Source organism: Balearica regulorum, chromosome 1 (genome assembly GCF_011004875.1).
Source record: "Balearica regulorum gibbericeps isolate bBalReg1 chromosome 1, bBalReg1.pri, whole genome shotgun sequence".
NCBI classification, from domain to species: domain Eukaryota; kingdom Metazoa; phylum Chordata; class Aves; order Gruiformes; family Gruidae; genus Balearica; species Balearica regulorum.
The window spans coordinates 70930606-70954843 of NC_046184.1; the positions used below are offsets into that span (position 1 = coordinate 70930606).

General features: G+C 39.7%; 1 protein-coding gene across 4 annotated transcripts in view; it reads right to left on the minus strand.

Moving 5' to 3' along the window:
• Positions 1-24238, minus strand: part of LMO3 (LIM domain only 3) — a 61192-nt gene that overhangs the window by 33041 nt on the left and 3913 nt on the right. For all 4 annotated transcript variants that reach the window (XM_075757649.1, XM_075757666.1, XM_075757657.1 and 1 more), the window contains one exon: positions 19766-19979. In XM_075757649.1, the coding sequence (XP_075613764.1) occupies positions 19766-19971 (206 nt within the window). In that variant the 5' untranslated portion in view covers positions 19972-19979. The remainder of the gene's footprint in view (positions 1-19765; positions 19980-24238) is intronic.

Genomic DNA, 24238 nt, shown 5'->3' on the forward strand with positions numbered 1-24238 from the left:
TGCTAGAAAGTTTAACTGCTACTTTTAGGGACTTTTCATTTTAAGTCAGACAGGCAGCCTTCCCAGCTCAAGGAAGAGGAGGTGGCCACCAATCTGTCATCTGTGGTTTTAAAGATGACTTCAGCCCAGGGCAAGTTCTTTCTGAAACTGGCCACTAGGGGAAAAAGAGAAGGCCAACCTAATGGCACAACATCATGGTTTTTATGCAATTTAGGCATTTTATCTGCATCACAAAAGCGTGCTGTCTTATTGTCAGCTGAGCTCGAAACCTGTTCCGTCTACATTTTAGAAGAATGTTATGCATGTTCAAATCAATAGTTCTGTTTAATTTCTCTTTATTTGAGGTTTCATATAAAAACACTGGTATTTTGTGATTATACTCTAATCGGTACTTCACTCACACTGATCACTACTAAAAAGGAAGCTCTTCATAAAGGGAGACAAATCACTACTCATCCAAATATGCATATTTTCTTAAAAAAACCCCAACAAACAAACATTTTTGTAAAAATCTAAAAATTAACTGTTTGCACAGTGTGCATGTGAGAGAGCGAGAGAATAAAAAAACTACAATAAAAATTATATTGAAATACTGAGTAATTATAATGCAGAGTGCAACACCCACACACATTGCAAAAATCAGAACCTGCAAGTAAAATTGTCTACAAAACCAAAATTGGCTTTGTTGACTTTTATCGCCCTAATCTGCAAGAAATGTAAAAAGCAAATAAGGAAAAGTATTAATAGCAAAAGAAAACTGGATTTGAGACTTATGTTTGTAATAAACAAATCACTTGCAACAGAAATATTTCTTTAGTGTGCAGTACAACACAAATTTGGCACTACCTCTTTCAAACCCTGTCGAAATCTTGTGTAAAGTGAATATTTACCTTCAATAATAATTTATTAATTTGAAGGTTTAACGAGTATTTAGGCCTTGATACCACGAAAATGTGAGTGATGCCCACCCATTGCCATCACTTAATAGAATTGTATATGTAGAACCATCTCCGGGTTCAGAGTTCAGAAGTCTTCAGAGGACAACTTCTATATGTGCCTTAAAGGGTACGTACGAGATTGGAACACTTTCATGGGGGAGAGGTGAACAATTAATTCATACCAACAGTAAATGTTATATTGTTGGCAATCTTCAGGAATATGACTGTGTTATTGGATAACTATTTCAGGGGTTTTTTGCGTTGTAGTGAATATATTAGTCTTATCATCAGGGTGGTAAAATGTGCTTTTAGTAGAGGAAATGAGGCTATTCTATGAGGGAAGGAGAATAAGTGAGGAACAACAACAAAAAAGATGAAACCTCTCATTACTTTGATGGGAAAAAAGTGACTTTCTTCCTGCACTACTATGACCATTTATTGTTTGTCATTTAATTGTACCTGATGATCAAACATAGTTCATGGAAAATATAGTATTTTCCTAGGTGATACCAGAGAATCTTCCTCATGTTTTTCCACTGAAAATAAAAAGCACCTGAATAACTCTTCACTTTTAAAAAAACAACTTAACATACATGTTCAATTGCTCCTTCATTTAAGCCCTTCAATTCCTCTCATCCCTGGGGAAGATTTTGGTTTGATGAACACAGAAATAGCATGACATTCTACAGGAATAAGGAGCAGTCCTGAAAAAAGACCCTATTTCCTATTTTAAGTGTAAAAACAAGTGGCCATATCTTCAAGAGAGCTGGCCCAGATTTTCCAAAAGTCTCCAAATAAGGAGCCGGCCCCGGAGCACACCGCCTGTTAAATCTGAAAGCTCTGTGTGCATTAACAACATTTACCTAATTCGAAACCCACATTTTGTACAGCGAGGATACCCACCCTGGTGCCGCCTTTACTAGACGGTCCGTGTGGTCCAACATCCCCACACATAACCCAAACCCTGCTGGGGAGCGCTCTTTCAAGCTCCAAGGGCCCAGAGATGCCCATTTGTACACTTTACTGAATCTATCACTTACCAATATAACGCTGTTTATCTTCTGCACAAGCCAAGTATTTTCCGTTTACCTTTTAGCATCTGAGAAATTAAAGCTTCTTCACCAAGGAACAGAAGTTGTGGTTTTGGTAATTAGTTGCACGAGGCGGATACAAAAAAATGGCTTGTCGGTGCGCCATGGACTGACACACGGCATGAATTAGCAATTTGCAATTAGAAATTTGCAATGAAGAAATGGGAAAGAGCAAATAAATTCTAGATCAAAATTAGCGACTAATAATTTGACCACTGTTAACTTAAAGCAAACATCTGACGACTTAACTGCACAAGGTTAGCCAGCCAAATACAATACAGTATCTGCTCACATCAGTAAATTGTTAATCTCAATGTGCTTCTAAAACCAAAGAAAAATATGGAGGAATGCACAAACTGATTCAAATTAACCAGGTCTCACCATTCATTTTATGAAAAGCACTGGGCGTGCCTTGCATCCAAAAGCAACAATTTGTTACGCACTGTAGTGCTACAGCGCTCCACAGCATAAGTAACTGTTTAAAAATCTGAAGCATTTCTGAAACGTTTTACTTAAACATTTATGCAATAAAATCTTATTGAACTGTTGCTTTTATTAATTTTTTACACACTAGAGACCAAGGGATGCAAGTTTGGTTTTTTTCTTTTCTCTTTTCTCCCTCCTTTTTTTTTTTAATTTTTTTTAACTTTACCTACTACTAGCAAATAAACTATCTCTCGTTTTTAATAAAACGATGGCCTTGAGTTTTGGCCCCTTAATAGTAGCCTACATGGTCGACTACCCTTGGTGTTAAATTTTCTTAAATTGTATTTCTGTCAGTATATCATTTTTTTAAGCAATGGACCCTATAATAGCAAGCTCTGTTCTGTCAGGAGTACATTTTAACAGCATGACACAAGTATTTTTCACTACAGGAGACAAACAATGATATGTATTACATGCAGTAAACATTGCCTTCGGTACATAGGGTTCTCTTAGCATTCATCTGTCTAAAATTTCATTGTGTCCTGCACGGGGAAAAAACCCTGCCTCTCATTAACTATTGCCGAGGGCTGTAGGTTTGTAAAGTGCCAACAATGCATTGTGACATTTCTCACAAAACAAGGGCTTGATTGAATATTACAAGAACGGTAGAAACCCAGCAAGGTGGATTAGGGGATATTTTAATAGTAAAAACAAAATAACAAGCCTTTCGGTGGGCTGCTTAACTAACAATCTTGTAACAATTTATTTTTTTTCCTTAAAACAAGCCCACTCTCCCCAAAACAAGCAGGAACAAGAACTTTATAAAATAAAGATGTTTTGCACTTAAAATAATAGGGTCCTGGCAAGACCAGAAGAAAAATGGCAATTTTTCTGTGTGAAACGCACCCAACCCTGCAATTCTACAGCACGAGGACCGCAATGGCAGCAGTTCCGAAATTCACAGTAAATTTGCATAGCGGCTGCAGTTCAGTAGTTACTCAGACTATTATACTCCTTGGAAAAACAAGTTTTCTGGTGCTGATGCACACGAAGTGCCCTTTAGCTGTGAGGGACCACCTCCGAGAATCTCTCTTCTGTGACATCTTTGCCATACGTTATGTGGGTATATACGACCTCATGTGAGCCATCTGCAGCGGGGTCAACATCTCTTTTTGTGAATCGGTAGGTTGGGAGTGGATTTATAAACAGCTCAACACTGGCACAATTCTCCTCCGATTTCAAAAATCAGCAGGAGCGTGGAGCACTTTCAGAAACCTCATCGGCTTTGCTGAACTCGAACGTGACTTTCATCCAGCACCCTAAACTACAAAAGCACCATAAGCGGGTGACGTGCAGAGAATTATTCACGAGAATAAAATCAATCAAAGTATACAAAATTACTCAGATGCAAAAATGATGCATTATTTACTTGTTAATTGCTCCTTTAAAGAAATATGACTCTTTTTTCCCCTTTGGGATAGAATCATCATGGTCAGAAAAGAAAACAAGCAGGATTGACCTAATTTTTTAGAGAGTTTGGGTAAATTCACTGCTCCACAAAAAGATCTTCTGTGGTAGGCAAATCTCTCCCAAGATCTTAGCTCCATCTACTATAAAAACCAGCACAGGACATTTTCTGAATCTCGAGGGAACAGACACCTTGGGCAGCAAGACAGAAATAATGCAGTCCGAGATCCAAATTTAAGGCAAAACTTCCTCCCTCAAAACAAGGAAAGGCTTTTTAGCTTCTGAGAATTAATGGAAAGGGATTATCACAAACACTGATTTAAAGTAAGCCAAAAATATATTGTTTAGATCTTCTGGGCCCAAAGCAGAGAGGACTGCAGCGCAAGGTAAAGCAGCAGCCTGTATACGGAGGGTAAGGTTAAAGCAAACAACGATGGAGCCGAGCAGGGGCAGAGAGAAAAGGGGAAGCAAATATCTTTTTAAGAAGTGACAAGACTTCTTAAAAGGCTGTTACAGAAATTACGAGGGACTTCTACTTCCTGGGAATATTCTAAATTAAAGTGCTGGCATACAAAACGTCCAGCAGATCGATCGGGAGAAGCGGATACACAACTCTCTATCCTAGGCACATAGTCCATTTTGCATCTGATAACTGTTGGCTGTTGTCAGGGTTGTATAATGGTGGGGGGGTTTAAAGGAAGAGAAATTTACAGCTGTTTCACAGAGACAGAGAAGAGATCATTTGCTCTACATAGCCTTCAAAAAGAAATATAGAGAGTAGCTGGCAGTGGTAAACGCTGAGTTTCCTTGCCAAAGCCTGTAGCCTTATGAGATTCTCTATGCATCTCCTCAGCAGAGCTGAAGAAGGTTTGGCTGGAACAAAATTGCTTCTCACCAGCAACATCTGCTACAAGATCTGGAGATCTCTGTCATAACAAAGCCTGTTTGCAGATTCCTGCCCTCCTGTAGGTACCGAGTGCCAGATGAAGGGGCTGGAACAGGATAAATGGGCTCTGCAGGCCCCGCATCCAACCGAGGAGGAATTGATGTGTGAATGGGGGAACACGACCATAAACTCCCTTCCAAGGGCCCATCCTACAAACTCTGCTTTGGCAGAGCCAAAGGAGGGTTCACAGCAGATGTTCTGGATAGACCTGTCAACATTACGCTGAGCTCCTTTGGCAGCTGAAGCAGCGCTGGGCTGTAAGGCTACAAAAATAACTTCAAGGATCTTAGGTTGAAATTTTGGCACTAGATGGGATCACAATTGCCGGCCTTTTAACTGTTTCCTGAATAGTCTGTCTGGCCTCCAGTAGGACCTCAGCAGCTTCCCACCAGGGCTTCCCTCACCCTGGAACTGGTATAACTGGAAAACCTAGGCTGGGCACGCATGGCAAGGACACAGAGCAGAACAGTACAGGGCCACAAGAGGCCATCAGAAAAAAGCACTGCAGACGCCGAAGTAGAATCTGGTACGCTGTCACACTAACCAAGACTGCTCAGAGAGCTACTGCCCAGAGCCTTCCAGGTACAGAGCTTGTCTTTGCCCATCTGACTATTTGCATCCCTTCATTTCTGAAGAATGCATTGTCAGGGCATCAGTAACAACTCTGTCTTTAAGACAGCTGATCTGTTAGGGCTGCCAGGTAATTAGGTTGCTTGCTTTCTTGAGACTACAGAAAAAACCAGAAAGCCCGCGTTGGTCACAGGGACAGTAACTGCTACGTAACTCCGTAAAACAAGATGCTCACCCATCTGTCCAGAGTCTTGTGTATCCACTCATTCCAACTCCGCTGACAGACACAGAAGGCCAGTCCAACTTCAGCATTCATGGGTGACACTGCTAGAAAAGGTTTCCCCCCCCACCCACTGTTTTTTACTATAGCAATTTAAGATTCATGCATTTGCTACAAAGCCTCTAAAGCAGATGAAAAATACTTATAAAACTAGATTTAAATCACCTCACCTTTAGTATATCATCCCAGGCACTTCACAACTGCTGGAAAAGGTGTTGACTAATCCTAAATAAATGCATGAGAGGGTAAAACCAGAAACAAACTTCACATACCGCTCACAGCTCTGTATCAGTGCAATAGCCTAATGTAAAACAAAGTCCTCGGCTAGTGCTACCACAAGACTTTCTGGAGTAAAGACAAAGCTGAGGACTTGCTCACCTTCCTTGTGCATCAAGCTAATAGCAATGGGAGGACAAGGAGGGGAAGGAAAAACCACGCTGGATCTTGCCATAGTCATTACTGTGTATCCTCCTGTGTGCTCAGACCCATTACTCCTTTTCTCTTAACACTTGACACCGTACCTCTCCACTGCAAATTTTGGGTGAAGCCTTAATAAAGCCCTGACATCCATTGCTAAAACTCACAAACTAAAAATTCTGTGCTTTGGTGCAAGCAGCGACTCAGCTTGTGTGACTTTTTGGAATCACTGCAGCAAGTCGTGAATGATGTATGAAATGAAAAATCCCTGCTCACTGCACACGATTCAGATAGTAAAATCTCCCTGGAGCACTAAAAAAAGCACTTAAATGTGTCATTTTATTTTTTGTCATGTGCCCAGAAGACTCCCTCATCTCTTCCCAACAACATGTAGATACCTCAGCTATCACCAGAGAACAAGAAAGCACACTTGGAGCTAAAGTAGATCAGTTCAGTTCACACAGTGTTTCCAGGAAAAGATACAGGAAACTGGAGCAAACCAGACAGAATTATATTTGAGACATGTTCAGGCCTCTCTCAAAACACACTTTTTTTGGTCATTTTTTAAAGTAATATCTAATCTCATCAGCCTGACTCTTTAACTTGATTGACCTTTGGAGATTGCATTAAGGAAGCAACAACAGCATGCTTAATACAGTTAGAACCATGAGAAGAAACATTTGATACAAATATCATGTGTGTGACTAGGCACTATTTATGTTGGGACAAATATAGCAACATGCTTTGACTTCAATCCTTTCTTCTTTCTTGTCCCTTTACTGGAACTTTTTTCCAAGCCTGCCTTTTGGCGTTAACCTTTTAAACCTGGCAGAGCCAAACATCTGCTGCCATAATGCAGCCATCTTCTGACTTGCTGCACATGCCGCTTTCATCTGTTTTCTAGTGAGTGCCTGTTAATATTTTTCATATCCTTATTATGGAGGACCTAACAGAATGTGATAAGACTTTTTTTCTTCTGTTCTTTTTTTTTCTTGAGGGTTTTTGTTTGGGTTTTTTTGGGTGGGAGGTTTGACAACAGTGATGCAGAATGCAGAGAAAGGTGGGGTTACTCCCAACAGGGATTTCTTCCTCACCAAAACTTCTGCATGCAACGGGCAGCCTCTGTTCACACATCCCCACATCCACAATGACAGAGGATCTCCAGAATTAATCTTGCAGCAAAACCGCTCAGTTTGGAGCACACGAACTGTCACTCTTTCCCAACCACTAAAAAGTTGGGAGTTGTCCAGTTTGATGATGATCCCTTTGAGCACAAGGAGGATGGAAAATTGACAGCAAGACTGAGAGTCTATGGAAGAGTGATCTGCCCAGCTGCAGCTGTCTTGGTGACTGCATTCAGTTTTAGGAACAGAAAGCAGGGGTCCCATCTAACGACAACTGATGTTTTCTTCTCTTGACAAGTTTTCTTAAATTTGCAATGTAATAAATTTTCCTCCCCAAATATTACTGATGAGGAAGGACAGTTGCCTACACCAGCGTCACGGTTCTGTTGTCTTTGGCATTCTGAAATTTCAGGGAAAGCAGAGAAAAAGGTGCAGCTGTTAACCCTTTTGCTTCTCTAGCTTCTTCATATAAAAACTAGAGCCATGCCTACTTCTGCCCCTCATACACAGCAGAAGGAAGAAGGGACTACAGCGTTCACGAGACACGTTGCCACTGAAACAGGGGCAGACACGAGAACTTCAGCAGTAGTGCCTGCAACAAGCCACACCGCAGTGACGTTGAATTAGCAGTAACTGCCCTATGTTGGGTTGGTTGGTTGTTTTTCTCCTGTGACAAACCAAGAGGCAGACAGCAAATACACTGGTAATATCTGGTTTATTCCTCCTAACAGGAGGATGCCATCTTTGGATGTCACCACTCAATCTGGAAAGCAAGGCACTGCTGGAAGCTGATATAGCCCATAGGCTATGGACCTATGTTTTTCAATGCCTTGTCTCAACCGAATAGCACACCGGGTCTAGGTTAGATTTGGTTCCACAAGAGGTCAGTTAGAGCTTAAGAATTCAAAGAAGCAGTGCTTAAAAGCATGTGTAAAACAGTTCTTCACAGTTAGGGAGGTAAGAGGGTTGGTTCTCAAGTGCATTGCAGGGATAATTGTTTCTAGGCTTAAACTGACAAAAATTACATCTTTCCACTTAGGCAAGATTTTCTGGGAAACTAAACATGCTGGCAATAATTTCCTAATTTTTTTTCCCTCCCCATCCCAATTTTCTTTCCTTCTGCCTTTTATTTTTAGGGGGTAGAAACGGAATACTTGTCCCTGTACCAGCTTTTTGATACTCTGCTAAAAGCAACACTATACTATTTACATAATATTGACAGTATTGCACAAATAAGCAAAACATGAGGGATGTAGGAGTTGGTGGCAAGAACCAACTTTTTTTTTCCCAAAGGCACACCTTCAAACAAGAAGGATTGGCTTATGAGGAGAAAAAGCTGGACTTCAGAAGAAAATTATTTGTGGTGGTTAAAATGAAAGCATCAGACAAAAAAAATATAGAGTGATTGTACATCTGCTAAAATAACCTTACACGTATTTATACACACACACATATATATAAAACAGATAAAATTTACTTTTTCAACAGGCCATGAGGAAAACTGTTTATCTGCCAACATAGTAAGACTAGATGATTAGTAGTAAGATTACTTAGGATAGTTGGTTCCAGAGTTATTTGTTCAGACACAGTACATTACAATCAAGACTGATAATCTGACAAATTACAGTAAATTTTGCAAATATATACTAGCTTTTATTCAGAGTAAACCTCAGCGGTCTTTTAGCAGAGAAGGTATATTTGTATAAGGAGGGAAAAGAAGTGGATGAAAGCAATCAGCTGCTTACCATAGCAGGGAGAAGCACTGGCGCTCGCCTTCAAACTATTCCGTGGCCAAATTGTTAAAGAACTTGCAATGGGCACTACCACTTACCCTACGCATTTCAGATGCGCTCTTATAAAATATACATGTGTATTTTACCTATAATTGTCAGATGAGAACCTACTCAAAAGACACGAGAAGTAGTAAGACGCTGTTATGGCGATTACAGGAAAACACTCAGGCTGTGCTGCACCTGGAGACAGAGAGTAATTGGCACCCTGACAGGGACACGTCAGGGATGGTAATGAAAGGCCTCAGAAAAGCACAGAAGACACCCATCCTTGTATGTGCGCTCATGAAGTAGTTGTTTCTCTTTGTTTTGCTCCCTGACTCCTTGTACTAGAGGTTCGCTCCACGTTATGAGTGAATTAGGTAAGGAGGTGCTGCGGGGAAGAGCTCTCGGCTAACTTCAGACCGCAGCCAGGCTCATTAAAACCAGCACGTTTGCTTCGATGTTTGCAGCATTTCCTCTAGGTTTTAAGATTGTTTTAATAAGTGAAATTCTGAGCAGAAAGAATATATTTTAATTGACTTTTTAGTGCTCCCTGTTATAAGTATTCAATGTCATGCTGGATTTTGGGGTTTTTTTAATACTATGTGGAGCATAAAAATGCATGAATTTAATATCTTAATAAAAACGAACACATCCTTCTAGAAGCCCGAAGCTGCTAAACACACCGGACAGATTCATTAGCACAATTTTGGAGCATGAAGAAAAAGTGAATTGAGAATCCAAGATTCACAAACATCAACACAAAATCCCAGGGCTTTTTAATAAAGTTTTGTCCCACCTCCTACTGCTCGCTGTCTCCCAGGAAAAGCATAGAGAGCAGAGCCCATCAGCTGCCAATGGGCTGTAGAAACAAGCCTATAGTTAGACCCTTAAATCATCCACCAGCAGTTTGATTTGAGGGTGGTGGCATGTAGGATTAGCATACAAATAACCATCCTTTCCATCAGAGAGAAACAGGGCAAGGTTGTTACAGGTGTCAAAAGTTTGATTGACATCCTAGACATGGCAGCTAGGTGCCTGTCCAGGAGCACAGTTGTGGGTTTGAGCTTTTCCTGGACCGGAGGGGGGGGGGGGGCAGGGAACGACATCATGCTGAGGGTAGGGGTAATGGCCATAAAGGATGTAGCACGTGAAAAACAAGGACACAGCAATTGAAGATAGGTTTGCAGGCAAAGCCATTCCAATTTTAAATATTTAGATTTAACTAAGGCATGTTTCTAAATTAATAGGCCCGATAGCTTTCAATAGGATTATTCAGGCTACATCAAGTCAAGCATGTAGTATACGTTTGTAGGATTAGAGTTAATGTTATTTTAGTATAAAGTGTTCTTAAATGTATCAGATTACAAATTAAATAAGGAAGCCAACAAAAACGGGTGCAGAACAACTCCTTATTGAGACTAACATTCCCCCTTCATGACACTTTTTATAAAGCAGACGCGTTACATTTATAAAGATTTCTTTGAAAAGTTTTGGGGATTTCTTTATAAACTCAAATCTCGAATCCTAGAAACTTCTGAATTTTGTGTAAAATTTGTTTAACACAAATTATAAAGTAGAGAAATGCAATTTTTTTCTTTATGGGAAGTTTTTTTTTTTTTTAGTTTTCTACTAAACCAAATGAAAAATCTTAATTTTTAATGCAAATTTTAAAGGTAGTAGCTCTGAAGGTAACAACCCTGTCTTCACAAAAAACCCAAGATTTATGTAGAAGCAACCATAGTGACAGAAGATGAGAACTAAGATAATTCACAGTGATAGTAATTGTTATTACTCTAATCTGTAGCCTGTAACTCACTTAAACTACCTAGAAATCCCTCCTAAAAATTTGTCTAAAAGACAAAGCCAAGTTCAGTAATTGTTACTAGAACTATTTTTAGAAGTTGATCAGCAATAACAAATTCCGCTGTTTCTCAGAATAGATGTACTAAAGGAGGGTTAATTATTGCATCTGTATGTGCATCAACTTTAATACACGTTTCTCTTTAAGGTATCTGCAAAGAAATAACATTATAAAATAAAAATAACATTTATTTTGTCCCATGATGGAACAATAATACCGTTCAATGCAGAGTTATAATACTATTCACTAAGCTAGAACCTGAGACTCTGCATATGCTGATATTTATGGCTTGGAAGCTTGTCTTGAGCCAAAAAAACTGGTTTGATTCACATTTTGGTATCAAGAGAGAAAAGTGGTAACTTCTGTACATAAAGTCCAAAGGTTCAAGCTTTGAAACAAAGGTGCGACATGAAAGCAGCTATACAAGATCAAGGAGACATTTACTACCTGGTGCAGCATAATGTCTTCCTAATTAGTCACGTATATCATCACTTACAGTATATCCCAATGGATAACTTGGCTTATTCTCACGTATTCACTTACTCTCACCTCCTTCAAATGTAGAAAAAAGATACAATAAAATCCCTGATATTATCTGCTCTTGCCCCCCCCCAAAAATAGTTTTATCTTTGCACATTGTGCAATTCTCACTTTCATCCACTGTATGCCAACATAAGACATTATCATTTTTGGAAAAAAAAAAAAAAAAAGAAAAGCTTAAATTCCAGTACTGCAGAATGCCACTTCACTCAAGACCTGCAGAATTTCCCGAGGAACATCATTCCAGAGCTGAACACGCTCTTCTCTTATGAAAGTAGCGATTTTCTGCTAGTGAAAAGTTCCCTTGTGTTGCGTTTTGTTATAAACTGGACGAATAGGGTTCACTCTAATCCCAACGGAAAATATTTTGCAGTTAATAATTGGGGCCATTACGCTCTTTGAAAAACAGGTGCTAAATACTGTACAGTTGTGATGTGAGGCTGGGAGAGGGACTGAATTGCGCACAGGCTGTACTGGCACTCCATCATAACATCTTAGCATATCCTTAAATAACTGTTAGCATACTTTTAAAGTTTGTCTTAACTGGTTTTAGAGAAGACAGGACCATGATCATACCGCAAGTACCTGTATAACATGGGGTGCAGAATTTCACCGTGCTTTCTGCATAAATATACGTGTAAGAATCATACCAAGCAGATGTGCAGAGAGGACATGAGCGTGGGGAGCTCGCAAGGTATCTTAGCTGATTATTGTTTCATTTTGATACATGGCTTGCTAATGATCAAATTTGGCTGAACTATTTATCCTGTTGTTTGAGCAATTTACATTTTCACTAGTATGTATTCAAGATCTGATACTACTTTTGTGAATTTTTGACCCAGGATATGTTTCAGGGGTTGGTTTTGGGTTTGTTTTGTTTTAATACCTTTCTAAACATTAGAAAGAAGCAGAATGAGCAGTTCCAAATTTTAGTTATTTCAAGCCCATCACAGACTTTTGGTTGGCTTTTTTTTTTTTTTTTTTTTCTTTTTCATCCTGGTCAGGTATGGCTACCTCTTCCACCTGTCCTTTTTCAGGAGATGATAACTTGAGAGACTCATACATACATCTAAAAAAGCAGCATTCTAGAGCTGACTTAAACAGCCTTTTCTTTTTTGAAAAATACGAATCTACTGATATCCTTTTAAAAAGTACCAGTGACATACAATGAGACTCAAGTGCCCAAAGGCTAATAGATTCAGAGTATGCAAGAAGTAGCCGCAGGAAGGTGTAAAACAACCAGAATTACCTTAACAGGGAAGTAGGTGTAAAACACGTAAGGCTTTTTGACAATGTAGACTCATTGCTTCAGCTATTTGTGTCTGAGAAACTTAAATTCAAGAATATTTTGACAAGAAAAAAAAAAAGTAAGCTTGTGATTTATTTAAAAGGTCAGCCATTATTATACTAAGGAATCCATTGGGAAGTTAGCCATCAAAAACCCCAATGCATTTAGTAAGGTATATCCAAAATACGGATTCTTAAGGATGGCGATAGTTAAGACTAATTTCATTTAGAAATCACCTGAGTATTACATACTGTGTATTCTGGTTTCCAAATCCACCATGAATATATTTAACTTCAGTGAGAAATTAAAAGAGAAACCAATTCCTAAAGTCAGGAGGGCTGAAAGTGTGTAACAATGTTATCCATTTTGATTGTTACATATTATTCAAACATTCACATCAAGAAGGAATGCTATATATTACCTGGAACATTTGAAGAATATAGTAAATACAATGTAACAAAATTCAGTAAGAAGTTTTTCCCTTTTTTTTTTTTTTTTTTTTTTTAAAAATACATAGTATAGACTTGTTTTTCAGTTTTGGGTAAAATATCCACAAAAAAGTTTCAAACAAATTAAATAATTTTGATTTCTTTTTTTTTTTTTTAATATTTTTCTTTTAAGGAACAGATACGTAGTGGAATTCACAACTTCTCAAAGGCATCTCTTTGCTAAGCAATAAGAGCTAAATATTCTTCTACTACATTATACATAGATGCATTGTTTCACATATACTTCTGGCCAAAACCACAGAAAGTTTCCAATTAAACTTTGGATGTCAAATCACATGTCATAATATAGTTGATAATATTTACTCCTTAAGTAAATCATTTTAATATGGGTACTATTGTAAACATCTTTTATGAAAACACTAATCAAAGTCACTTGTGAGGAAAAATTCAGCAAGGAAGAAATCAAGAATGTTGAATTTCTTCTAAAGGAGATTACAGAAAATACCAAGCAAACCTATAGAATTGTTGTTCTTTCACCAAAAACGTTATCCCATCCTCTGGCACTGCAGACTTACCTAGGCTGCCCCCAAACCACCGCTTTTATTAAGCTTTATTGAGCTACTATGTATTGACAAAATCTTTGCATTAAAATAATTTTCCATCAAAATACACTGTACTGTAGTAAGGTAATGAAGAGCTGTAGGACAGGCTTTAAGAGGCACTGTACTTTCATCTGAAAAGTCTCCTGAAATTCTTTGAACGTTTCCAGGGGATTAATGAGGTATTTTGACAACACACGAGAAGCGTCTGGTTTTCAAGAAGCTTTATAAGAAGGAACATTCACATTCTTGGAAATTAAACTGTGTATTTTAAACCACTAAAAATAACACAATTATTAAAAATTTGGCAGCTCTGAAGAAAAAAAGAAACAGCAGATACGGGGAAACACATGGAACTACTGAAGAGCGTCAAACTTGAGTACACACATTTCACAGCATTTCAACATGACTTAAACACCAATTTTAACAGCTTAATTGAATGTTTCATATTAAAAGCTATCACAGATGAACTAAAATAAGACCAAGCTAAACTAGCCAGAGTGTAACTAAATCAAACGCATTATTCTTTGCGAGTTGGGTGGATTAATGGTGTGTACGTGCACTACTCTCCTTGCAGTACACCCTTATCCCTTTAAGAACTGTTAAGATGTTTTGAGGGTTTGAAAACCTTTGGTAATTAGTGGGAGAGAGAATATTACTGCCTTTTTTATGCCCTTTTTTTTTAAAGACATGCTAAATGCTACAATTAATGTAAATGAACATTCATCTCACATATACAGAAAAAAATAGTACAAGCAGGCCACTACACCTACCATTTTTATATATATGTTAAAATATTTTAGGGTGTATTCCTGCAAACTAGTACTCCCTTGAATACTTCAATGCATTGCAACAAGGATATTAATGTATAAGTAAAGGTTCAGTTCTACAAACCTTTAGTGAGGAAAGCAGAGCTCTCTCAAGCCTGACTTCTGTAAACATCTCAATATTCCTGAAAACTCAGAGTGCTCAAATCTTTAAAGATCTACCTTTATTTAATCACGTTGGGCAAAAAGCATCCTGAGGTATCATTTTGAAAACACCTTATAACCCACTACCTGTGAAAATACCCATATGGAGTATTTATACATGCGTTTAAGAGAGCTAATATCCACGCCACAAGAAAGAAATAGGATCTGCTAATCAGTACCAGGCCAGAAGACATTTTAAGTCTAAGTACTCCTATGTAATAATTTTTTAAAATAATAATTGCCTTTAGAGTGCGAGCAGTTGTACGGGAAAAGGCTGCTTCCTAAACTCTACTCTCTTCAGTCTGCACCCTTTCACAAGCTAAATATTTTACAGAGGCAGCATCTTTACGATGCTTACAGTTGAACACTTTACTTTCTGTAGTCACATCTCATTATTTACAAGATCTCATCCAATACATGTATTTTAAAATCTTGGCTTGTCTCAGGTCTTCAAACCAGCAAGTGGGGAAGAAAAAAACCCAACCTACCACGATCTGCCCCTTTCTTCAGTAGCGATCTACAAATCTTCATGGCTGTTCAGTGGTACTTTTAAAACCTGCAGTACATTTATGAGTGAAATCAATACCAAGTTTGGGTGGCCGGGGGGGGGGGGGGGGGGGGGGGGGGGTGAGGGTAAAATTTTGTGTTGCCACCACCCCCATCCCCGATAAGGTTCTAGATGTCTTTAAGGGCAGAAATTCCACCCCAATATATTAGTTTTATTAATCCTTTTCCTGTGATCTATTTGCCTGGCTAGGGAAATTATGCAAAAAGTAATAAAAGTTGTAATTCAATTTCCATGTTAAGAGATGGATTTGAAAAAAAAAAAAATAAATCAGAAACCATATTCTTTGTGTTTACTAAGAGATACACACTCCAACATTTAGTGTCATGGAGCTGGAGTTAAAACCAGAAACGCTGAAGATAATTTAGCTGCATGAATGCCTGCTCTTCAGTAAAATGCTGCCAAAATTAAATAGGAATGAAACAGCACTTTGTAGTCATTGGTAGCTCAGCAGGGTTTGCGTAGTTAAAAACCTAAGTGAAAAGGGTGATTGACCTACATTGCTACTAGCTTAGCACAGCTGTACTTTCATATTTTCGCTGCATCCGAGGAAGCTCATTATTTAATACAACTGAGTTACATGTAATTGTCGGTCTTTCATTTTACACTTTTAGGGGCCAGATATTAATCTCAAATGTGCAGCAGACATTACTGTGCATCTGGAAATATCCGCGGCTGCCCATTTGCACGCAAGGCTAAGAGTCAGGATTGCATGCAGTTGCACCTGAAATTAGGAGGCTGCCCAGGGGTAGGAGGACCTCACAAATATGCAGAAATCAAATGAGCAGATGGAGCAGAAAGCAAATCCCTTGGCACCCCAAAGGCAAATGCTCTGCTGTTTCCCCATTGTTTTGAGCAGAAGCAGCCCAGAACGCACAACCAAAGCACATTTCACACAACTCGTACCTGCGGTTTAAATAAGTAATAACATTCCAGTTAACAACCAGTTTGACATGTTAACAGCCCAAGGGCTGTTAACATAACGACTGGTCATTAATGGCAGTAATGACAGATTTCAAAGGGAAAATTGTGCTTGTAAATGGACATGCTGCCAGTCAGAAGAGAGGACAGAGCAGGATGGGCTGGTACATTAAGATGTCACCGTACAGCTCTGGAGGGGAAAAGAAAAAGGGAAAAAAAAAAAAAACTTCTCGCATATTTCACTTACTGTAAATGGACTTGAAATACTGGCGTAAACCTAAGTTCCTTAAATTAAGTCTTCACTTTCTAACCCAAGAGTGTATAAGCAGGAGACAGAAGCCTGCAGGGGAATTATACTCTGCATATCATTTTCACCGAGTGTGTTATTTCTAACATTGAGTCCTTTCTCTACTCAAGTCAGTTCTCATCCTCGTTAACAAAACAGTTCATTCCTGCTGCGGTCACTCTAATACCCTTGGTGTTGTACGCCACGTCTGAAACCACTGGAGTGACTTACACAAAGCAGATTCCAGGGTACAACCTCTCACACGCCCAAAGCGTCTTCCAAGCTCATTACCTCATTAAAGATTTCTTCTATCCCCTCATCCACCCCCAACCCAGAGAAAAAGGTTTTAATATAGTAAAACTAACTAATTTTACCAAAGAAGAGAGTTAAAGCAAAACAAGTTTGGAAGTTCTGAAGAGACAGAGTATTTATATAAAGCTCACCAACGTGGGTACCTCAGGGCTCAAATGCGGACAAGAGCGTGCATCATGGCCGAGGGAGCATTAAGGTTTTTGGCAGGCATCTCTAAAGGAGAGATACCGGAACTATCTTTGCAAATAGCCAAAGACACAATCACACAGTTTGCAAATTTAACCAGGAATGTTAAAGCACCCCAAACTGGCTACATTACTGCTTATAGCATCTGTAGAATGGCTGTCTTATTGAAAGACATAATGAACACAGAGAGACAAGTTAATAAGCAATTTTACTCTTTATAGTATCGTGCAAGCCACATATCCTCTAGAGGGCACCACATAAATTAATAGGAAGCTAGAACAGTTTTATATGTAGCAAAGACTCCCTTTATGGTTAAAAAGAAAAAAAAAAGAGGATAGTTTGAAACTGTAATCGAACCTTAATCTGATCATTAGTACAAAGTAATTTGTTCTTTAAATTCATATCAAGTGGGTTGCTAAATATGAAAGCTTATTTGACTACAAAGCTAGAGAACATTTAACTAGTTTCTACATTAGCATTAAAAAGATCACTTTTATAGGTTCACTGCATAACTAAGTAGATAAGACGCAATGAGGCAAATGACTATCTGCAATTACCTTAAGTACATCAGTTTGAAGTTTAGTGTAAATACCAAGTTTAAATCTATGCACTCACAAGAATCACTGAAAAAAGGCTCATGACAAGATAGCTTCATTACAATTTGATAAACCCAGAGACAAAAAATCAGAAACATCTTAAAGCTGATTGCAGAATTTCTCACATATGCTGGTTTCACTGGTGCAAAAGTAAATATTGTTTATGAACAAATAACTGCAACACCAGTTTTGAATGTGGTCACGACAGACAAAAAAATAAAGCCTCCTTTCTCTGAATCACTTAGTATGAAATTTTCACAATCGGTTAGCAAAATATTTACTTGTGTTAGACCTTCAAAGACCAGAGAGCAACAGTGTGTGCACTTCTGTGCTGGGGAGATGCTTTGCTCGTATCTTTTCTACTAGATCACTTTTGGGTTTGATTTCAAACATTTGATTTTAAAACATCGGATCTGCTGCACTAGCACGTGGGAGATTCAGTAAGTTCAAAGTCTCCAGTAAATTTGGAGCTCGGATCAAACAGCCGCAACAGATATTTCTCAATCCTGCAGGCAGTTGTTGTAGAAAGATTCTTAAAACAGGTTTTAAAAATTGAGATGTGTTACCGTCCCCCCAGAAGCTGTTCTGACCCCTCTCTATAGAACACACGCTTTAAAATCGCAAGTGACCTGGGTTCATGTACAACAACTCCCTTCTATTCAAACAGTTCCCTGCCAGTTTTTAAAAGTAAGGTTTTGTTACCTACTTCTTTGGCAGCTTTAACACAATGGCTTTAAGATGCAGACTCTGTCCTAAAATCCCAACACTATCTTGCATTCAGTTCAGAGTTTTAATGGGTAGCAGAGCACTGTTACCACTAACCAGTCCAAGCCCACGCCTGAAGAACCCGACCGGCTTTGCAGCCCCAGCTCAACAAACACACAACGCGTCTGTGGAGGTTTTTGTTCCACTCTAGAAAAAACAGGTTGTGATGCAGAGAGCCAAAGTACCAATAGTTGTTAACACATTAGTCTTCATTCCTGCTCCAACCTACCCATGCCGTACAACTTGGGAACTGATCAGCGTGTGGGGAACCTCCTATTTGGTACCTGTGCTTAAACTGAACTTGTAAGTTAACGTGTTCAAAGAGAATTTTAATTTTTCCCCAATGTATTACCGACTTGAATGTCCCTTTAAAAGGAAAAGGCTTCACTCCAGGGGCAGGGGAAAGATTCCCAGATGCTCACGTTGGCCTGGAGCGCTAGTCTCATTAGGGCCCCTCTGCAGGGAACGGAGGAAAGGTGCTCCTATAGGAAATAGGGGCTCTGAATCACCCCAGAGGAGTCTTTTCTCTCTATTTACTATTGAGAGCCTGGAGAGACTAAACTTCCAATTCAACTTAGCTCCTGCAAAGTAGCCTTATTTGCTCACATATGATCTGCAGATAAACTAGCCCGGTGCTGCTCATCAGTACTTTGCTATGAGTTATACCTCAAATAGTTTTGCGAGCATAGGTCCACAAGCAAACAAGACGACAGAAAATCAGGTGACGATTTGCTGTCTCTGAGAAATGGCAACAGGTTAGCCTGTGTCCCACCCTGGCCACTGAGTTAAATCAGAACTAGAGTGGATGTGAGCCTACTAGCCACACGGTTATTTAGCACGAGGAAGACAGTTGGTCACCTTGGTCCAGCTTCTAACAGCTAAATGGCAACATTCATAAAAGCTTCCAGGGCCACAAATTAAATCCCTTAGCAAACCAGGAGGATGAAAGTGGGTAACCAAAGACGAGTGAAGCACTCCTCACAGAGTCCAAACCCTGCACTGGAGCTGGTGAAAACCACACGTGTGGTTTCAGGCTGCTACGCCTGGCCACCACTGCGCTGCTAGGAGGAGGAGGAGGAGGAGGAGACCACCAGCTTCCCAGGAGCACAGTGCTGTGGGAAATGTGAAAAATTTACTCTATTCTCTTCCTCCTCTGAGCACAGGACCCCAGTATCAGCATCAGAAAACTGGCAACTGCCCATGTGACCTGGTTACGTGTGTGTTTTGATTCAGATTTTAGTTTTATCTCCATACTGCGGTATTTGTTTTCTCATCCTCCACATGTACTCAGCCTTGCAGCCCTCAAGTACCACTTATGCAATAGTGACTACATAGCAAGGGCTGAACAGATTTAGCAAGTTTGTTAGTGAACGCAAGAAGGACGTGGCCTACCTCAGATAGTCTCTGCGACAAAGGATAAGGTTGGCTTTGGTGTACAAGGTAGAGCCCACCTCCCCCAGGCGACAGTCACAGCAGGCACATTTCAGGCAGTCTTCATGCCAATATTTGTCCAGGGCCTTTAGAAGATACCGGTCTTTAATCTTACGGTTGCAGCCAGCACAACCTTTCGGCTTGGTGTCTGGCTGGACTGAGAGCATTTGTATACCTGAAATACAACAAGACAAGAGTGAAAAAAAGATATTCTCTCAAGCGCAAGTCTCACCCTTTTCTTCCTCTACCTCGCTGCTCCCCCCCACACACAGTTCATTAAAAAAGCAGTCACGTAGATAGGATGAAATAACGTAGATAGTCCACAGCAAGCTGAAAACAACGTTAAGATAAATTTGAGAGCAGAAACTTCCGCTGCTCTAAGTTCCACAGCTTCTCTTTAACACCTCATTTGCCTGGTTTCTTTGCTGAAAAGAAAGAGGATTAAAAAATTAAAATGAAAAATTAAAACCCTTCAGTTGAAAAGTCATCCACTTTCACCCAAAATATGCAATACTTAGCAACTAAAAATTTAAGTAAACAGCACATCTATGATGCCAAGCATAGCTAAATCTACGTATTTGGACCTATTTGCACTATCTGTATACAATATAAAAGCACTCCAAATTTTAAAGACAAGACTGAAGCTATTAGAAGCACAGGGTCAGAGTTTCAGGGAGCTTTGACACAGACATTATGGTGCTGTTGGGGGGATGTTTTGGTTTTTTTAAGATTTCAGTTCTTGTTAGACACATGAACAAAGCAATCAGATTTCCAGAGATTTCAGTACCAGCATCTCTCCTTACAAGCTGCAGTGTAATGACCTTCTGAAAAATCTGATTTTAAATAATCTACGCAAGGTCAGAGAGTTGCTAGTTTGTAACGGGAAAAAAATGCATAAAGAAACCCTCTGGCCCACTTTCCAATGCCAATTTTAGCCAATAGCTAGCTCGGGACAAGGAGTACAGTAGTGTCCATTAAGTATATATATCTTTTAATGTGATAGCAGAGAGCATTTAAATAACAGTTCAAACGTCTGAACCACTGTTTAAGAGAGGGAACTGGTAAAAGTGGAACACAGTTGAGCGACAGTACGTAGAGCACCGAAGCCAGCTTCCAGAGAGCCATACAAAAATTGATTGCCCTCAGTTTTACAGTAACTGGGGAGAGAAGGTCACTGCCCCAAAGTGCTTACAGACCAGTCTCTCTCGGTTAATCGCATGAACTGCCATCCTATTACACTCAGACGAATTCTCTGAAAGTCATTTCTTAGAATAAGCAAAATCATAGCCCTGCAGATGCTTTGTTGGACATCAAACAGGCAACAGAGAGAAAGAGAGAACTGACATGCGGTTTGATTATTAGCTTATCTCACTGTTTTAAAGCCAGAAATGTAACTTTTAAAAAAAAAGCTACTCATTAGAGTGCATCTGAATATTAAAATGAGAATTTTTCAAGTCTGGGGAACAAATGCTGTTGCCAACAAGCAAATCCTACCCCAAAATTCAGGGTATGGCACCCTGTTATTATGCAGAGACTGGGAAAGGTCAAATAGAGTCTCCTAACAAAGAAAAGCAAATTCAAGAGCTCCTCATCAAGAATGCTCTACTACCCACTGTTAAGAACGCTTTACAGTCCCACCTTCTATCAGATGATCTCGGTTGATGTTGTAACACACCACTACAGACAGGCAGGCTCAGGGAGCTAGAACATGAACAGGTTGGGGTTTGGATTTTCGGTTGGTTTGGTTTTTTTAAAAGGTCTCGTAAGGAAAACACAAAAGTTAGTACAATCCTTAAAGCAATGGTACAGCGTGCCTTTATGGATATTAGTGCTACAAAGACAAGAGGCTAAATACTACGCTAGCTGAGACGTCCCAGGGATCTGTACGCATATGTGTACATTGAACACGCTGAATTTATGTGGACTGCAGCGACTGTAGAGTCAAGTGACTTTCTAGGGTTATGAAGCTGAACTCCCAAGTTTCACCTGCAAGGCTGATCACTGAGTTCGAAATAATAATTCTTATTGTGACATATGACCATATCAGCCCTGCTCCCCTCTTTGCAATACCCTCTATTACATACTTTGGAACAATATATTTATCTGTGAAATTAGCCATCCAGTTATATGTGGACAGTCACCCCAAAGTACCACAGCAGTACTGCTGCATAACATCTAAAGCTCATAACAAAAGTGTAAGGTCTGTATTTTTTCTATCAATATGTATAAAAAGAAAATGGCGCTGCCTTCCCATTACTCCCCAATCAATGCTACTCTCATAGCTCCTACACCACTTACAGACTCGTAAGATCTGTCTCTCGTTAACGAAGGGGGGGTGAGGAGGATGACATTGAGATCCAGCGACCTGCACAGGGCTCCACAGTAAGTCTGTGGCAGATCTGGGAACGAACACGCACATCTCGTCTTGAGCAAGCACTGTGAGACAAAGGCAGAGCCTTTACAGTATTTTCAATTGCCAGCTGACTCCCCTGAATCCAGGGTACGTACGTGAAACAGCAAAATAACACGCCTACGAATAAATGACTGAAAGCAGTGAAAATATCAGAGATTTCTGGTCTCTACCTATACCAAACCGTAAAGGGAAGTCCTGATGGAACTCTAATACCTTCACTTGGTCGAAAAGCTTTGATCTGTAAAGTTGCATATCACGGTGGAGTATAAATACTCACTAAGTGCCAACAACAGGCTTATCCCCAGCCCCTCTCTTCGGCCACGTCGAGGACAAATGCATAAAATTGGCCACAATTCGTATCAACTTCTTGGAACTCAGTAAAAAAGTTCAGAAGCACGAAGCTGTTCTAGGACTTTAATCTTTCGCTCGAGGGAAACCAGGATAAACTAGGAGCTAACACAGTTAAAGGCTTTAAAGAAAAAAAATCTTAATGTAAAAATTTTGTCGCCTGATAAGGAAGCGGGTTAGAGAGCTGAGGCTGACAGTCTCTGATCCAGGCTGATCTACTGTCCTGCGCCGTCTGAAGCGAACAAGGCTCCACAGAAACAAGGCTAAACAAGTGAATATCTGAGCAAATTGCAATAATCAAGCCTGATAATTCCGGAGGTACATGCTGCAAACACGACGTTATTCTATTACAAATAAAACCGCAGCTTGCACAATCTTGTGCGTACCCCTGCACAGTTTTTGAGACATTTATTACATGAGGAAAGTAGACAGAGCACTGTCATTTATGTCAGCCCAAACCCTCCTCGTAGAGACAAGTGAAAAGGGGCAGACCCCTCCCCATGGAAAAAGCGTTAGCAACCTTACACCTCTGTTTTCCTGAGGCTGAGAGAGAAGGTGCTGCTGACATCCCACTGGCAGCATCTTCAGATTATGGATTCAATCTGCAGCAGTTTTTGGAGGGAAGGAATGCTTTTCTCCTCAGATAGATCTGATCTTTTTGCACTTTACTTGAGATGAAGCTGCTTCTATTTTAATGAAAGTTAAAAAAAAAAATAATCCCCAAACTACTACTTCATTATAAAAAAGTTACTTTTTTTTTTTAAAGTGTAGAAAGGTTCTAAACAAAACAAAGCATAAAACAGCGCTCCAATAAGTGTTTTACGTATCTCCAAATTCTTTGCACGTGTCCTTTTCCTCAGATACTCTGGATCAAATCACTTGATTTTGAAACCAGAACCTTTGATTAGGTTTTTTTTCTGTATAGTATGAGCGAGCCACCTTAACGTGGATCACCTCACAGACTGTCTCTCTTCCCTTTAATGTTCTCGTAAGATCTCCAATGCAGTTATACTTTACAGATACGCGCTCATGTATTTTTAGCTCTCTCTTAATTTGGCAATAAGAATACCTGCAGCTTGCTGTCAGCCAGCTTTTCACAGGCTGCGGTTCAAGTACCCATTTCTTCCTTAGGACACAGGAAAGACCCTTTCAGAGGCTGACAGCACCCACAAAACCATCCAAACTGCTCGCCGCTGAAATACCAGGTAGCAGCACACAGCACTGCTGCCTGGCTGCCCTACTCTCCTCCTCCCCCAGGAAGGCAGAGGCTATGGAAAATTTCCAAAAAAACATACAATTCCATAAGTGCTACACCTAGGCTGTGGGGGGGGGGGGAAAAAAGAAAAATAAATAATCAAACCCCGCTTTCCCTTCAGTTCTGCAGAGTCCTACCCATGCTCTGCATCACAGAGCAGATCTGTTCTCAGAACTGAGAGATTTCAGTTCCTAGTCTGTCACTGTCAAACAAACCCTTTTTATTTCACCCCAATATGCTTTCAAGGGCTTCCTCTATCATTCCCTCAATTCCCTCCCTCCTTCCTCCACCAGTCCCCAAGACACTGCACATAAACTGCAGAGCTGTGTCAGGAATAAGACTTCTTCATCACCATCCACCACATTTAGGATTTTTTGAAGGGAAAATTTCATAACCTGATTTATAGGTTTTTGGATTG